Source organism: Lissotriton vulgaris, chromosome 12 (assembly GCF_964263255.1).
Source record: "Lissotriton vulgaris chromosome 12, aLisVul1.2, whole genome shotgun sequence".
Classification (NCBI taxonomy): domain Eukaryota; kingdom Metazoa; phylum Chordata; class Amphibia; order Caudata; family Salamandridae; genus Lissotriton; species Lissotriton vulgaris.
The window spans coordinates 43,707,924-43,726,962 of NC_141700.1; the positions used below are offsets into that span (position 1 = coordinate 43,707,924).

The 19,039-nt window shown below is 43.7% G+C and overlaps 1 protein-coding gene across 2 annotated transcripts in view; it reads right to left on the reverse strand.

Moving 5' to 3' along the window:
* The window catches only part of PDE4C (phosphodiesterase 4C), a 1,034,448-nt gene that overhangs the window by 883,782 nt on the left and 131,627 nt on the right, over window positions 1–19,039 (reverse strand). For both annotated transcript variants that reach the window (XM_086946998.1, XM_086946997.1), the window contains exon 2: window positions 5,922–5,995. In XM_086946998.1, coding sequence (XP_086803124.1) covers window positions 5,922–5,960 — 39 coding nt within the window. In that variant the 5' untranslated portion in view covers window positions 5,961–5,995. The remainder of the gene's footprint in view (window positions 1–5,921; window positions 5,996–19,039) is intronic.

Here is a 19,039-nt window from a genome sequence, read left to right on the forward strand (position 1 = left end):
GTGCTGCAAAATCACTGTTGTGGAGCTCTTCACAATGCTGCTTCCATTGTCTGGCTCAGTGATCTGTTTGTGGGAGGGAAAAGCCTACTTCCTGGTTGTGATGTCATCAATGAGCTCGAAATGCGACTTCCTGTTTTTGCGATCTCGCAGTTAGCGAGATCGCAAATTGCGAGATCGCAAATTGCGAGATTGCAATTTCAACATGGAAAACGGGTGATTCTGCGAAATTTAAGCGATTATGGCAAAATCGCATTCGGAAATTGCGGCCAATTGCGATTCGCATTTTTCAATCGCATTTCTTCATGAATGCCATTCTGCGATTTTCAAATTGCGATTCGCTATTTTTTGCAATTAGAAATTCGCAAAATGGCACTTTGATGAATCTATGTCTGGAAAAAGTTTGACAATGTCACAATTCATTTACCTTATAAAACATTTTAATATTTTTTGTTTTAATTCTGAAATGTGTAAGATGTTGGGGGAGATCTCAGACTAAGCCCAGCTTTAGAGACTAGATTAGCATTGGGTAGAACAATACTAGGATGTGAAGAAGGACCAGTTTTAGGGCAAGATTAAAGGTTGGGTTAAGAATAGGGCAAGGGTGTGTGTCGGGGCTGAGCACAGGCCCACATTACGAGTAGTCCGTAAATTTAGATGGGCCGGTCAAACGAGTCAAATGCCTATAGGAGTTCAAAGTTGGTTTTTTTTCACATGGTGTTTCACTTGGTGATAGCAACTGAAATCTTCATGTGATGTATGTGGGCAAAATGTGTGGGAATTTGCCAGGAATCACCAAGTCTGGCATGGACAATAACTTACAGTAACAAAATGTAACACTTAGAAAAATGAACAATTAACTAAGAGTAGACGGAACTCGCGGAGTAACATAAAAACTCTGCAAGATTCCGTGGACTTCCACAAGAGGGCGGAAATCAGTATGTCGTGCTACTTGCACTGATTTTTAGCACTGGGAGCTTGTTCTGCACTGCAAGTGTTCACGTCACCATGCGGTGTACCAGAGGGTACTGCTAGTTTGCTGCCACTCAAGCAGATTTTTTACACGAGCAGCAGCTTTCTCATCGCGAACAGTTGAGACAGCAGGTGTTGAGCAAATCTCGCCAGGTGCTATTTATGCGCCTGAAAATCACAATAGGGTTTGCCAATCCACGCTCGCATTCACCAACTTAACATTGGCGAGCCGAGTGCGAGAAAAAACTCAACTTGTGCAGCGCTTGGCGGAGTTTTGCTGGAACTTCGCAATCAAGCATAACGATGAGTGGACAAAACTCGGCAAGCTCCGACGGCGGAGCTAAATTTGTCACCCAGCCCTACAAACAAGCAACTTTTACTTAGAAACATGATAACAATGATATAAACTATACTTAATTTTGAACTAAATGTTTCAAACTTTTCATTGAAATATTTGCCCTTTTTAACTTATTATTTTAATTTTTGGATCCACTTTTTTGAATGTGTTTGTCATTATTATTTTCCCTCACAGTGCACGTTAGCTAGGCTTCTACACCTTGTTGAAACCATCCAGCCCATTTGGATAAGTGTGCAATGTTGGCAAGCCTCGTCATCAGTTTTTTTTTTTTACTTTGCCCGTTTCTGATACATAACACTTTGATAAAGTTTTCTTTAAAAAAAAAAGAAAATGAAAATTGTGTATAAGCGTAGGTTTAATAAATAAAAACGAAACAAATCAGAAAATATCTCCTAAATAACAGCAGGCTTGGCTTGAAAAAATCTCTTATAAACCCCTTTTACAGGGAAATTTTGCATGCAGGTGAAGCAATGAGAAGGGAAATTTTGTGCCGAGTTTTTAACTTTGCATCACTGTGTTAGATGTATTTTAATTCTGTAACCACCTACTTCTTAACGCCAAACCCAGCTTGGTTGAGATTCGAAGGAAACATTTCTGAGATAAGTATAGGGCTGGATAAATGGTAAATCCACCTGATTGAGGCTTGGTATGGAGGTTGTCCTTAACGCCAAGGCCCTGATGATTAGTTGGTCATAACAAAGGGCAGAACTTACCACAACTAGTAAATTCTACTAATACCTTGGGGTGAAGTTTTAACTGGGGGTTGTATGTCATTACAACGCTTGCATTTACCCCCCATGCTGGAGGGTGCTGGATAGAGGAATAGTTTAATTTTCTATTCTAACTCCAGCCCACGTTCACAATAGGGAAGGTGTTGGATAGAAAATTAAACTATTCCCTATCCAATAGCGCCCTCCAGCGAAAGTCGTTGTAACAATTTACGGTGTAATCCCCGCATTGTAATGGTAGTGCGGGGTGATCCCCGCGTTGTAATGGCTGTTCTCCTTAACTGGGTGTAGTAACTATCGCCTAAACCGAGTTTTGACCACAGAAATAAGACATAACCTGCAGACCCTGTGTTTATTGAACCGAAATCCATGTTTTGCCTTGTTTCTCCCTGATACATTTTTCTAAATTCATAGGCATAATAATCAGGGCCAAAACTCAAATCTTGTTTTTTTTTAACATCATGGTCAGCTGGGAGTAATAGTGTCTTAAAGAGTTTGCATGGCAGACACGCTGATCAAAAACATGAAATCAATGCCAATTCTAGACTTGGCGAGGACGGGTGCCGCTGTGCGAGTAGGGCATGCTCAGACTCGCCGGTGCCCGCAGGAGGAATACCAAACACAGCTCCAGGTAACCCAAGCGCCGCAGTGCAATGATGCAGATAATGAGGTTCGCTGGAAGGCGGAAGACAGCAGGGGGTCTAACGTATCACGTGATCCAAGATGAAACGTCTTCAGATGACCTTCAAGAGGACAATCACCAGAGAGTGATATGACGTGCTAGAGGGAGACGACCAATGAGGGGAAGCAAACTGCTCTTGGCACTTACAACTGGTTCTTTGTCAGAATAGTGAATACAAAAATATCTTAGCCGGGATATCAAAATATTGTGACAGTGTCACAGACTCAGAGTATAGAGTTAAAAACTCTGGAATTTGTTGAATCTTACCCTGAGGGCAGAACTCGGTCATTTCCCTTAAAGAAAACTCTTGAACACTGAACTCTTCGAGTAGGCATTTGCCTGAAACTTTAAGTCCAGTTTAGGTCAGTCATCGTTACTAGACAATATATTTGAAAACTTAACTGGGAAAATTTACATTTCTCCCCCTTACTTTCTACATCTTCCAATTCATCCTAAAGATATAAGGTGTGTATAAAAAGCTGTCCCCAGCTTTCGATTTAATATGACTGCTGATTTGGGTTGTGCGAAATCTCATTATTTTATATCTGTAATTATGCTAAATGCTGGAATAATTACATGAAATGAAGCATAAATTGCACCAACTGCACTTTGGGTATCTGGAGGGAAAATTGAACACGCAGGCGTACGTCACGTTCAAAATTCCCTTGAGGTAAAAGCAAGAGGACTAGTTGGAGGAGAAAATAAGTTGTACAAAACTATTATGCTCGAACCTGTCTCTCGTAGGACATTTTCCCGCCCAAAGCAATCCTCAGAACCAAAAACGTGCACAATTTAATTGTTGCTCAATTTCTGACATTTGTGATTGCATAATGCAAAATTGCACCATTACGCAAAATGAGGCAAGCATATCGAACATTTCAAACAGGCCTGTAGTGTATCTATAACCACGTGTCTGACCTGAGCAGTCTTCTGCTGTTACCAAGCATGTACTCAGCAGGAAAAAATCAATGTATGTGGTCCAGGTGAGCCTTACTGAAAAGCCACTCCTGAACTGTTTTTGAAAACTTTAATTGGTGCAAAGATCAAAAGAGGTGCAACACTTTTTGAAACACTGAACAACCTAGACCACAAAGTGGACATCTTAGGAGGTCAGCATCACCACCAAACAACATTCATGCCTAAATGACCTGCCATCGTCAGGATAACACACTGAGGCGGAAGCAGTCTTTCTCTGGTAGTTGCTCATTGCATGGAATCCACGCTACCTCGTATTGAAAACAACAACCCAGTGAACTTCAAAAGAGAGCTCGACTGTTTTCTAGTCCAAATGTACTTTGCCTTTTGATCTATACCTGGCATCCTTCTGTTAGAAGCTGTAACGTCTTACGTCAAAGTAACTTATCACCTTACTCAATGTTTGTTTTGGTTGCTTGTGTCACTATGTTACATGTCATAGTGTAAAGAACACTCCTGCACAGTTGAGAATGGTTTGCACTATATAAAACCACAAACAAACACATAAACATGTAAATAGATAAAAAAGGAAAGATGTATGCCCTTTTTTTTAAAATTGTCTTATTTGCAGTATACACCTCAAACAATTTACTCTACATTATTGTCAAAATCATTGAAATTTAACCCAGACAACAGTAGGTAATTGGTCATTTATAATTCATGGAAGCCTGAAATCCCTGTATAAAACCTTGGCTTTAATATACTTATTACAGTCAAGTTGTGATGTCTCTAGTGACATGTAATAAGAAAATCACATAGCTGCTCCACAGTTAGAACGTATTACAGATAAGTTGGGAAATCATAATGACTGCTGCTAGAGCCAGTAGCCAAGGTAAAAAACATGTCACAGAGCATAATTACAGTTGTAATATAATGTGTACCGGCTTTTCATTCTTCTGATCTGTTTTTCTAAGATGAACAGTGATCAGCAGAAACAAGATACCCATGAAAATATGTTCGCTGTTTTCAATGTTATATGTCATTAATGGAAAGACAGATTCTCTCTGCATGGTTATACACATTCAGAGATACAGAACTATCTTCAATTTGATTTATATTAAACTGATTCTAAAATCATTTGCAACAAATTACAATTTTTTTGTTTTGAAGAGCTTAATTTTACATCAGTGAGACTGCTTTTGTTTTTCTTGTCTACAATCATAATGTTTCTTTCATATGCAGAAGCAAGACCCAAGATTTTGCGCAGTTCGTTAGAAGATTGATGGAGTGACTGTGTATTATAAGGAATAAAATACCCATATTCATATGTTCAAAGGACATTGCAAGACCCCTCGGAGTTCCATGGCTTTATAGAAACTCAGCATTTGGTCTCATTTCTCTACTTGGTCGCAGAACTCCTCTGTGACTTCCTTTATCCTTATAATGAATCACATGGGGCACTCGGTGCCATATTCTTTCTAAATATTTCTTTGACAAAATTCCCTAAAAAATACTTTTTGGAAGGAAAATTCTCCTGCAACACATCAAACGCTTAGACGAATTAGTGCAAAAACTCTTTGAAATATTCACTTAATTTGCTTTAAAAAAATTGCAACAAAATATACTTGTACAATTTTATTTCGCTTAAGCCTGTTTTATGAATCACTAATCTCTTTAGATTACAAAGTATTACACACAATTTCATTAAATGGGCAGTGGTGAAGTCCTTCAATTTATAATTTCTCTAAAGCAATTCCTCAATGGTGATTTAGTTAGAGTGAAACACCACCAAATTTTGTGATTGTCATATGGTTGGATAATATACAGATTGTATCAATAACTTAAAATTGTTGTGAATGATATTAGTGACCACACAAACCTGTGGGTGGATGTATCGTGATCAAATATAGCCTCCTGATTGTTGTACTATGGAGGGCAAGATCAAGTTCTAGGTCTGCATCCTCCAAACCTTACATAAAGCCAGAGGTTCACAAACTGGGTCACCACTGTTGTGGAATGTGGTCTCAGGGTGGAAACCAGAAGAATGTGTAGCTTGGAAGATGTTTACCACTCCGCTTACTAAGGGTATGTGTGCTCCTTGCCAAAGCGCCATAGAATGTTGTTCCTTATAAGACTTCTTCTGATAGGTATTATCTGAACTGAGGTAGGATGAGCAGCAGAACAATCAAATGGACCACAGACAAATGTGTATTTGATTCATAAAAGAATTAGGCAAAGAAATTGCATTTTAAAAACCCAGCTGTCCTACCTCTGATGTGAGGAAAGACATAGTCCGACTCCTCCTCATTTTGAAGCTGTTTCGCTATAACGCAGTTCCTCTTCCTGCAAAAACAAAAATCAAAATAAATACATTTGTAAACCACTGCAACCAATATCTATCAACTTTTCTTAATTTGTCGAAAAACAAGTGACAGGGCTCTCTTCAGGCTGCCACTCTAGCGTGCACCACACATTGCCCAGTCCATGCTGCCAATGCCATGACACTCCTCCAAATGTGACAGTTCGGACTATTTCAGGCCCCCAAAGCAATAAGGATGGCTTGGGCGGCAGGTAATAGTCATTTTTAATGCATATTGAATTAATAATTAACTGTTGTTGTGGTCTTCGCTAAATTAGCGAGACAGCGCCACCTTGTGGCAGACTGTCAAAAGTACTGGTGTTGACAATTAAGTGCTGAGCACCGGAAACCACTGGCTCAAGTTAAGCACTGCCTATCAAAATGTTCAACATAATATATTAACATTATACTTTCACATTTAGCAAGAGTTTGTAGGTGAGCTTTTAAACTCAGAAATAAGTTACACTGGTTTTTGGGATCAAGCTACAGACACTCACTGGACCAGCCTTGAACTGCTTACCAGTCCATTGCATTCTGGGAGCTGTAGTTTGGTTCCCTACAAGTGAGCTAAATTGTGAGGATTTGATTGTTTTGAAAAAGGACAGCCTGTAAACTCTGAGTCTCTGTGAAGTAGGTTGTGTATGCATAGTGTGAAGTGTTATATTGTATATGTGTAATTTTCCTTTGCCTTCTGCGCCGATACCAGCCTCTGAAAAGTATCATTCAATGATAAGTGGATTCATCACAGCTGACGGCGAGAGACTAGAAAGTCTAGACAGACAGTATAAAGATATTTGTATCATAAATGCACTATCACTCATTATAATGAGATCAGTAATTATGTGTGTAAGTGTTTAAGAGTATTGATATGAAACAGTGTCTTTGATCACTTAAACTAAACGCTAAGAGATATATTGGATGTAAAGGAAGGATTTGTTAAAACCATCAGTTGAGAGATGAGAGTCAGGGTTGGTGAAACTACTGCCCTGCTACTCCTTTGTCTCCAATAAAGCACATAGAAACCAAACTAGGGAGCTAGTCGCTTTCTTTATTAAGTGTGGATAAAGTGGAACTGTGGAGTCTTTTGTCAACCTGAACACTTCTACGTTCACACTGAACAGTTAAGATAGCTCAAATGGTTAATGCACCTGCTGTGTAGAAAAGTATCCTAAATTCAAATAAAGTTTGAATTCCATTTGAGGGTGACAATTTCGTCATCCATCCATGATTAATGAAACAATTACCCTTAAGTCGCTGAACACGGGCCACAAAATGGCTTTCCAGCTTGCTTTTGGAGGCTGTAATTAAGGGGTGTGAAACATCAGCAACAACCCTTTGTTTTATTTTTTTGAGAGGGTGGGTGTTAGACGTAGCACCATTGGTGTGGGTCTCCCTTCCATTTTCTTGCTGTTGCTTCCTGTGTTTTTGCTGGTCTAGATGCTTTGGGCTCTTTGCCACTGCTGTTCAGTGCCAAAGTGCAAGTGCTCCCTGTGTAAATTATTGTTATGGATTAGTGATTTCATGATTGGCTGATTTGATTTACTTGTCAGACCCTAGTACAGTGCACCATGTGTGCTCAGGGCCTGAAATCAAATGCTGATGGTGTGAGTGCAGCACTGATTGTGCCACCCACAGGAGCAGCCTGTAAAATGTGACTCTGGCCTGCCATTGCAGAGCCTGTGTGCAGTCTGGGACTGCCATGTGAACTTGGCAAGTGCACACACTTGCCAGTCCCTAAACCCTCCCTTTTCTATATGTTTTTCACCCCTAAGGTAGGCCTAAGGTACCCCTGTGGGCAGGGAGCGTTGTATGTGAAAGGTAGGACATGCCTTGATGTGTTTGTCATGTCCTGATAGTGAAATACTGCCAATTTTTACTTTTCACTGTTCCAAGGCTATCTGATCCCATAGGCCAGAGAGGGCAGTTTATTTATAACATCTTATAAACATAACTGATCCTAGGAAAAAGATAGGAAAATAAAGGTTAGTATGCCTGAACTCAGAATGTTAAAGTGTATCTTTTAGTGAGGGTGATTTTTACATTCTGTGTTTGAAAATACCATTTTTAGAAAGTAGGTATTTTCTTGCTTAACCATCCAGTGTGCCTCTGCTAGGATTGTGTATTGCATGTCTGGCTTTTGGATGACAGGGGACTGGAGACGGCTGTGGCTCCAGAAGTCTGATGATTCTGGGCCGGGCTGAATAGGCTGGGTCTGCATTTGGAGTATTGGGAGGAGTAGCACCTTCACCTGAAAAGGGCTGTGCCTGCCTTCCACAATGACGGCCCACCCCCTGTGGTGTGTCTGAAGCCACGGCTCACAGCGACAAAGGAGGTTGTTGTGCACTTACAAAGTGCCCCACAGAACTGATTTTGGCTGGGTACAGGCACTCTCTGCCTTCAGAGGACAAAGGATTTTGGTGTATATAAAGAGGGGCCGAGACCCCAGACTTATAGATCACTTCTGGGAATCAAGAGAAACCTTTTCCAAGGAGAAGAGCTGGATAAGCTGAGAAGGAATACTGCCCCTGTGCTGTTTGCTGTCTGAAGTTGGGCTGCAGTGGCTACTTGCTGCCAAGGAAAAGAGAAAAGGACTTTGCTGTTTGCTTTGTCATCTTGAGGAAGATCACTAAGGGCTTGAAACTGAGCTTGCCTCCTGTTCTGAAGTCTCAGGGACACAAAGACTTCACCACCAGCTCCCCGGAATTTCCTTGCTGAGAATGCCAACCTGCAAAGAGGTGCCTGCTGCTGTTTAGGACCTCTAGAGACTGTTTGTCGCTGGGAGCTGGAAAATCAACGCAACACCGAAGAAGCGTGTCGCGTCCGCACCTGTTTCCGATGCGACGCCGAAGAAACCGTCACAACACCTGCCGCGGCTCAAGAAATCACCACACGACACATTGGGTGCAACGATCTCCGAAGTCTGAGATCATTGCACCGTTCCCAACGCAAGCCTGCTGTGTGGCTGCACGAAACCACGCATCATACCGGATCGACGCATCGCATCGAGGCGCCCAGAGTGTCGCATTGTTGGGGGATGCAGTAAGAAACCGACGCATCACTTCCCCAGGCAGTAAAGAACCTGACGCATCACCTCCTCTCCGGTATGGAACCGATGCATCACCTTCCCTGCATTGCAGTAAGGAACCGACGCATCACCTCCCCCGAAGCAAGGAACTGACGCATCATCATTCTTGCGTGTAAGGAACTGACGCATCACCTTCCCTGCGGTCATTTTGTTTGTTTTGCGTTACGCATCCAAGGTACTTTGTGAGCAACGTGTCGCATTTACAACTTGCATTGAACTGAACTATTTCTACCTTATTTGTAATGCTGTATTGTAGATTTTTGTAGTTTGGTCTTGTTTTGGTTTAGATAAAGATGACCTATTTTTCTAAACTGGTGTGGTGTCCATTTGTAGAGTTTTCACTGTATTGCTGTATGTGTTTACAAATGCTTTACACACTGCCTCTGAGATAAGCTTGTCTGCTCGTGCCAAGCTACCAAGGGGGTGAGCAGGGGTTATTTTAGGAGTGTATCCCTCTTACGCTGACTAGAAGCAAGGTTCCCTATTTGGACAGAGGTGCAAACCATTGCCAACTAGAGACCCCCATTTCTAACAGTGGGGAATTGGTGGGGGAGGGGGGCAGAGTGCAACTTAGTTCTCAGCAAGAGGCCTTGCCCCTCCCAGGCGAGATCTCACCCCTCCAAGGCCCTGTCATCTCCTCACATGCTGAAATATATTTATAAGTTGGCAGGTCTGAAGTAATAGATGTGTCTGTCCTATAAAGCGCCACGAAGATGCAAGTTCATGACAGCGGGCTCTGAATGAACAGTGATGTTAATTTGTGCTGCAAAATCTAAGAATCTTTTATAAATAAAAAAAATTCTGCAAGAGGTTCTGTAACCAATCTCCAGCCTCCACCCAACAGCCCACTTTCTAAACTAAACTGGCTTATTAATATTTCTACTAGTTAGGGACAGTTTGAATGTCAAAGAGTTGACTTGCACTTAACTTGTTCAGCTCTTTTGAAAAACACTTTCCTGCAATCATGTGAGTTTACCAGAGGGTGGCGCTCTCTGCTGAGGTTAAGGATTGTTCCTGATTCACTAGAGGCATATTCAATCCTTGGAAATATGCTTGAACATCTTTGAAACGTTTTCTAATGTCTGCAGGAAAATAGATCAGCAGGAAATCTGAGACATTTTAGAGGCAGGTGAAACTTGCAAATATTCCTTAGCATAATCTTAATGCCATATGTGGTACAGAGAGGAGAAGGTATTTCTGATCCATGTCATTGCATTGTATTGTATTATCCATGTCATCAGCCATTCAGTAGGCTGAGAAATGTAAAATAGCTTTAATATGCAAATAACTTCTTTAACAGAACAATGTATCCAGAGCGCACAGTCTTCCAAAGTGTGTTTCAAAAGAATGGCCTTGCAATGGTCTGTTTGGATTATCCTATTGCACACAATTTAATGTTTTTGTTGTTGTTTATTTTGCCAGTGCAGTCTGTGACCATGCAGGCAGTCTCTAAAACCAGAAATAGTTCAGTTTTCGAAGTTTTTCAGCCACAGTTAGCTTGCTTCAGATCTCAGGTTGTGGTGAGGGCAATCCACAGTCTGAGTCCTTCTAGCTGAGGACCCTCCCTCTGTGTTTCACCCAGTTTTAGGGGTGTTGGGTGAGAAGATGTGCTGACACCATGTTTGGGGTGTTACGCCACCCAAATAAATGCATTCTTGGCTTGGTAGTTGGGTCTGAGGGCCAAGAGTCGGGTCTGTTATGTCTGTGTCTATTTTTCCCATTGTTTACCAAGAATAAAATACAAAACACTGACCTCTGATGTAAAACTGGCGAGGGAGAGGCAGATATTTAAACCTGGTGGCTGCATTTCAAAACCAACCAACCAAATAAGCTGCAATCAATATCGGCTTCCCTCTTATCCAAATTGTGTGACCCCGTGCAAGCATTGTATTGCATAGTCTCCTTTTAATTTATTATCACACACAAATACACTTCTAAATACCTGAGTTCAGTATATGCGCCGTAAGAGCACTTTTCATGTTTGAATTAATGTAAATGTATATGTAAATGTATAGGCATCAGCGATCACACTCGGCAACTCTGGGCATTAGCTTGCCTCATCTTCACTAACGGCCCCACCAGACCGCCGGGGATGCCTGGTCTCACCCTGGAGATACCCATTAAGGGACCATCTCTCAGGGAAGCCAGGAAGGGTTTCGCAGCGGTCGAAGCGCCTTGGGACCCCCCGGGTAAGTAGTGCGCTATATAAATGCCTATACATTTACATTTACATTTTACATGTGGTGAAAATGCGTTTTAAGTTAGTGATCTGAGGGCAGGGTCTCCAGGCCGTTGTGTTGCACGAACTCATGAGTTTCCAGGAAGAACTACCCAGCCCAGGTGGGATCTTATGGATAGCTTTAGGGGGGGCATTCGGGATGTGACCCTCCTCCCCCAACAATGCATTCTAGGCAGTGAGGTTTGGGGGACCCGAGTCCATTTTGTAATGTCAGAATTTGTTTTTCTTGTGCTTTTCATTTCACTGAGAGCTTTAAACTTTTGAACGGGAACTTAAATGTAAATAGTGACCGGTTTGCCAAAAGAATAGCAAATCTGTAGCCATAGAAGTACTAATTGAATAGGTTTAAATGTACTACTTGCTGAAATTCACAAACATTGGCGGAAGTAGGCTTGGAATGCTACACCAGTCGCAGTTTCCAGGCTTTCTGCAAACAAACACACTAAAAGATGATGGGATGAAGCTTGCAAATGGCCAAATCAGTGGCAATCGCTTGGGGTAGCATCCCAACCCTTCTTTTCTCGTCCGCTGTGCCACTCTAGACAGAGGCCCACCTGATGCAAATCAGTACTGACCCTGCTTACTTTTTTTGTTTTGCGTCAGAGTATGTGCGGCCACTCGTTATGTTTGGACGTGGTAAGCAAGGGGGGGAAGCTGATGCAAGGCTCCTCATGCGGACAGTCCATCCCGAACCTTGGACAGTATGCCCCTCCACCCCGCTGCTTTTTAGTTGGGAGATTTGAGATTCACACTAAGCTTCGCCCAGGCTGACGCAGAATGGAGGTCTCAGGTTGCTGTAGATTCTCCTGCCAGTTTCTGCAGGTTTTCTTGACCCCACTGCATGGTTGTTGCAGATGACCTTGGATTTAACCCTGGCATCCCCTGGATGGCATCAGACTGCTTCCAGTGCAGGTTTGATGTGGCCGTGCTTGCTAAAATTTACATTGCAGAATAATGGGGTAACCCAATAATCATCACCAGAACTGGGTACAATGCGGGAAAGAAAAGTTGTTCTGTGACTGCTTTAAAGGAGAAATAATTTACAATCTATCTAGCGTGTGTTGCAATCACAGTCAAACATTAGTAATTAATACCATGGGGAAAGACAACTCCGTTCCAAAGTAGCAAGATAAAAGTTTTAGAGCATACAGTTAATATAAAACAAGGAAATGTGCCAAAAGTTATTTGAGTTACAGTATATTTATTTCATATGTTTGAAATAAATAACAATTTATGCATTTGAAAAGATACAAGGGTTGCATGAAAGGGGAAATGAGGGATGGGTGCGCTTGTGATGGGTAGGGATAGGTAGAAGTCACTGGTTTCAGAATACACACTATATCAATAATTACAAAAAGCAAACTGGCAAGAAAGACCAGTATAGAAGGACCTGTCCTAGCAAAAATATTTACATCAGCTGGGGGTCGCGTAACTAGTTATCTTGCTACTTTGGAACGTAATTGTCTTTCCACATGGTATTAACTACTAGTATTATTGCAACACACGCTAGATAGATTGTAATTTATTTCTCCTTTAAAGCAGTCACAGGCCAACTTTTCATTCCTGCTCAGATTTACAGACTAGTCCTGTGGCCTTTGTAGTCTGGTAATGATGTTCTTGGGAAACCCATCCAGGATCCGCGCATATACTATGTAAGTGATCTAGGGTTTGGGAATAAACTAGCCCCATTATTTTGTTAATGCAAAGCTAGAGTAAAACTCATATATTTCATACAATCCTTGCAGAAACTGTTTAATGTGCCATACATTTAGAAATATAAATATAAATTTAGGCGAATGTTCGAAATCTCAAAGTGGCGGCCAAGATCTCAGAAAAAAATGGAATTAAACGGTTCTCCAGCTTTCTTATTTTATTTTGTTTATCTTGTTAAAGCCACTTTATCTCCTATATGTGCTTGAAAGATTTTAACAGAATTTTCACTTGTCCATTGCTTGGGTTCTCAGTGCAGCGGTGCAGACCCCCAAAACTGCAGTCACACTTATCCAAGGAGCAAGATTTAACTCCCCTCAAGTGAGGCGCTGTCGATTCACAACTTGAGTCTACATATAAGTTGCAGGCGGGTCCGCTATGCATCCTGGGTACCCATGCAAGACTCGCATCTGCTGGTTGAGTATGCATTAGCTCCCATGAGTCGTATAGCATGTTGGCGCCGGTATCCACGTGGACCTCAATTCCACATGACTATGGAAGCAGGTCTTACAAGACATTTCCAAAAAATGCGATTGACTTCATTACCACCTCTAACAAAGCTATAGAAATGAAGTGCCGTAGGACAGTTCTCACGCCCTTTAAGAGCAACGGTGGACAGGGGTCTCAAAGCAAGATTGAGACCTCGTAGTCACTTGTTTTCATCAACCATCTTGGGTTGTGCCAGCAATTTCCAGTTGTTTATCCCTAATTCCACACAAAATTCTGTTTCTTTACAGCTATATTTGTGCTGTATAAACACTCAAACAACTGTAGGTCAAAATATCAGGGAAACATATTGTGGGGGCAAAATATTGAGGTCTAATGTGAACATCCATGTCAAAGTCAGCCGACCTGCAGCATGTTCGGATCACCGGCGGGCTTCAACAGTTCTCGCGGCTTCTACCAACCTATTCACCGAATAAGGTCTTTGTAAGGTATTCCGGCTGGACAAGAACCCAGAAGTGGTTGGTTGTAGTTCCAGGCATGTGTGTTTAATCTAAGCAACAATTAATTAAGGTCCCAGGTGAGAAGTGCCTCTGTATCAATGGTTTCAAAGAACCAACAGTTTGCGGACTAAGATGGCCGCATCCGCTCGTCATCATTAATCGAGAATGGCCCAGATCAGATCTGCAGGCTCAAAGCCATTGCAGCACCGCTCCTCAACTAGCATCGTTATTCAGCCCTCACACCCTGCCTCAGTATACTGCAAGGGCTCAGGAGGGAGCTTGGGCGAGCCGATGCCTTCGGTTCAGACGGTCTACGAGGAATTAATCATCTTTCACGCCAAGCAGTGACATGTTGTCGGTAGTGCTTACTTTGTAAAAACCTAAGTGACAGGGCCCTTCTCTGGAGCCCACTGCAGCTTGCACCACCCACTGCCTCTGAACCAAGAAGCCACTAACCATCACACTCGAACAAGCGTGATAATTTCAATTATTCCAGGACACTCGAAGCTGTACGAATGGCCGCGGTAGCAGGTTTTAATAATTTTGAATGTATACTGTATTATAAAACGATGCTGTTGTGCTCATTTCAAAACTAGACAGACAGCGACACCTTGTGGTGGACTGTCATTACTGCTGGTGTTGAGAATTAAGTGTCAGTGCAGAGTGCCGGAAACCACCAGCTCAAATTAAGCACTGGTTGTGGGTAGAATTCTCTGTGTCTCAAGTGAGAATTACTCTTTGCATATATAAATCACTTTGCAACAGACATTTCCAAACTAAAAGGCAGGCCATGACGGCAATAGCGTAGCGTGGGTGGCAAGCGCCCGGGGCAAGGCAAGTGTTCTTCCATTTTTCTTTTCTTTTAAAATTTGCACCCCTATTAACATTTTACAGCCCTTAGAATGCCCGTGAGAATTTTGCGCCTGGGCAACGGTCCCTGTGGCCCCGCCCATGTTATGCTACTGCCTGCGGCCTCTGAATTTATCTGCAGGCAGCTAGCAGCCACTTGCACAGAGGAGAACCATGCTGAGCCCAGAGCTGTGTGTTTAGTCCTCAGTATCATTGTCACTGCGAGGCTTGGGGGGTAAAACGTAATGTGGACCCCCCCCCCTCCCCCTGCAAGCTTCCTCTTTTTTCGCCAGGTGTGATGAGCAGCACCTGTTTCCAATCATTAAAAAATGTACTCCATGAAAAGAGAAACACTGCATCTAGTAGTCTGGCCAACTAAGCGGCTTCAGTAATAATGAAAATGGAAGGCTTGCTTGCAATTAAAAATCTATTAATAAAGATGAAAGGGGCTGAGAAGGGCTGCAACCTCGCCCCATTATTGATGGGAAGCTGTGGCTAATTTTATAAACAGATCTGATCTGCAAAGTTGGAAGACTTACGAGTATTCTCTAATAAATCTTCCTGGGAGGGGCTCCCCAATGATGAGAGGGGGTGGTATTCATGTAAATGTGCACAATCGTGTGTATGAATTTGTGGAGGGGGACACACATCTTTCCAACTTAATGACTCCAACATTTCTTGTTTCTACATGTCGACCGACTACAACAACGTTTAGACCCAGAACATCTTCAAATGCGGATATTAAGACACAACTCTCGTAAAAATCTATTGTATGCCGCCTCCTAAACATGTACGACTACCCTGAAAAAGCGCACGCGACAGCACTGAACAGTCACGCCTTGAATTAGAGTTTGATGTTTGTCCTGTCCTGCCGTTTCAGAAAGCTTAGATTGACAAGACATGTGCCTACGAAATCGACAGGCTTAATCTATAGCTTTCTTGTGCCACATGCAAGGCGCCAAATCTAACTGTAAACAAATGTTAAAGGGCAAAGGGTGCTCCATAAGGCTCCTAGGCCCAGATGTAGGTAAATCTGATTTACCGACTCTAGAATATCGGATTTTACCGATTTGGTATTCTAGATTCGGTAAATCAGATGTAGGTAAAAATTCGGTAATTTTTACCGAATCTGTATGATTCGGTAATTACCGAATCGGTATTTACCAATTCGGTAATTGCCATTGATTCCTATGGGCCTACAGGCCCGTAGGAATCAATCTCAATTACCGAATCGGTAAATACCGATTCGGTAAAATTACCGATTTTGCAAGGGTGACAGGGTGTCACTTTGACACCCTGTTGCACCCCTGATTTTGCCTTGTGTGCCATGTGACACACATACATGCCCTTTGGGCATGTCTGTGTGCCACATGGCACAGGTGTACATGCACAGATTCTATTCTATTCTATGGTTTTGATAAAGCGCAATCAGCTGCCCCAGCGAAGAGGCGTCCCGGCGCTATAGAAGCCACAGAAGCCCTACCAGAGCCAGGTAGACAGGGAGAGAGGAGAGCTAAAGCGAGGGGAACAGGTGAGTTTTAGTGGCCTTCCGGAAGGTGGAGAGGTTATCTAGGGAACGGATGTTTAGAGGTAAGGCGCTCCAGAGCTTGGCTCCCAATACTCTAAAGGAGCGGCCGCCAACGCGACAGAGCTTTGAGTGGGGAACGCTCAATAGGTGCTGGTTTGACGATCGAAGTTCGCGTCGCAGAACATAGGGGGTGAGAAGATGACGTAGCAGTAGAGGGCTTCCAAGTTTGAGGATTTTGAAGGGCATGACGAGTGTCTTGAACTGTATTCTGGAGTTGACGGGTAGCCAGTGCAATTTGCAGATAGTGGCTCTGGCCGAGCATCTGCAAGGGAGGCCGACCAGGGCTCTTGCCACTGCGTTTTGCACGCGTTGCAGTCTTGCTACTTCACTTTTGTTAGCGCCTAGGAGGAGAACATTGGCGTAGTCCAAGCGAGAGAGGATTGTCGCTTGGATGATAAGTTGGCGGACTTTAGCATCGAAAAAGCCAAGTATGGGGCTGAGACTCCTCAGCAGGCCAATACAGGTGGCGGCCACTTTCTTTTTTTTTTTTTTTTTAAACCTTTATTGTGCAGTATCAGCAGACAGTTACGGGCCTACAACCATCCGGCCGGCCTCGACGTCAATTTAAGCACATACGCAAGTTATATGGTGACTTAGCAGTACCTCGATATAAAATAGCAAGCATTTCGAATTACGCTGAAGACATATCGGACTGCTGAGATGCAGGAGTAATTAAGGTTCATTTTTAAATTTTAAAATATGAAGGATCAGATGCTATATCATTGATCAAGAACACCGAGTGGGCAACACGTACATAAGAATGGTAGCACAGCGAGCATTCAAAATACCGATGCTGAAACATTGAACCGGATAATAGGTACCTATATCCATAGCGCACCAGTCATCACCCACCCCAAGAATGTAGAACGACCCTGGTACCTCCCACAGTACTGCAATGAGCGAAGACAGCAAGAGGCACCACACTGACCCAGCATATTGACCCAAAAGAAGGAAAGAAATAAAGAAACAAAGGAGAAAAGGCCCATAGTAACTAACGAAGAAAGAAACAACAAACCCATCCCCCAACCCCCCACCCTGCACCCCTGCAGAGGCTACGGCCTACCCCCCCCTGACAGTGTGCCTGTCGCCCTTGAAACGAAAGCCCGAAATTTAGAGAAAGAGACTTTAAACAGAGAAAGAAGGCCATAGAAATAAAGAATATACCAAGCCAAGAACCCCAACCCACCCAACCCCCCACCCTGCACATCTGAAGAGGCTACGGCCCACCCCCCTACCAGCATGCCTGTCGCCCCGAAAATGAGTCCCAAGGAAAGGGAGAGAACGGAGGGGAGCCATTAAAACCAGACCCCTGCCTTCCCCCGCCCCACTCGCACTAAGCAACACAAAATCTAGCACGGAGAGGTCCACGAACTGACAAACGAATGAGGCATTAAAGAGACAGAACATTAAAGCAACTCCCTCTCAGTAGCTGGCCGGGGAATCCGTCACATATCATCCGGTTAAAGTCAACCCTGCCCCACTTTAATCCGCCCGTTGGTGCGTGTCAACCGAACATTCGCCCTACAGTACAATGTCCAATGATCAGAGTCAACAGGAAAGCAAGGCAAAGCCAATCCCATGTGGGACTCCTGCAACAGGGAACCATCAAAACACAACCAACAAACGTCTGAGTTCAGCAACAAGGTTCCAAGCCATCCTCCCAGATCACGACACCGCCAGGGCAATAAAGGACAGGAAGCCACATCAGAAGGGTGAAAAGGCGGTGCAACTCGAATGGGCAGAGGCACGGTTCTGTGAGAATGTTCGGCCAGCAGCGTATTTTCAGGCCCCCTTACACTACTCATGTGATCGGCCATACGGAACCCATCTTCCACATCCAGCAGGGCCCCATAATTAACCATCTGTGGATGTGCAACAGTGAACCCCGGTGCCGGTGCCGAGCCACAAGCGGCACCGATCATCCGAGGACCATCGAGGTTCCCATCCATCGGAGGGGCAACAATGGCATCCAGTTTTAGTCCAAGCACTCTGGCTCCTCCCACCCAGGCAGCATGGAGGGAGCCGAGAGCAACAAAGAGGTCTCGAACCGTGGGCTCCATCGTACGTATCTAGGCCAATCTGCGTCTCTCGGGGTGTAGCTCCTCACTCAAGCCGACTTCAGAAGCCAGGTCAATGCTAGCTGTAATAGGAACCATGTTAAATCCACAAGGCATGGGCCGTCACCATCTTCAATAAACAGGGGCAAACCGCAATAGCCACCATGAACATGTACAGATCACCCAGTCTCTGATCGCCTTATGTGAGGCGCAGGCAAAAGTGGCGCTGTGTGACACGGGAGTCTGTTTTAGCGGTTGACCCTCCAAGCGCGTGTAGAATCAGCAACCTCCACTGCACTGGCGTCTGGAAAGCAGGGCACTCAGGTCTGCCCCAATCCCGACGTTTAAAGGTGGTGCTGTGCCCAGCCCAATATGGCGGCCCCCCTCTCTGCCGATCCACATCAACAGGGTTGAAAACAGGATAAAGTCGTGCGGGCTCGCAATGTGGGATCCTTGATATATTTCAGCCGTGGCTGGGACAGCGCTCTTACCCACCTCCACCAGCGCGGATTCTGTGTTGTCCCCCGCAGGTCCATCTGGCAATCGTCCAGGC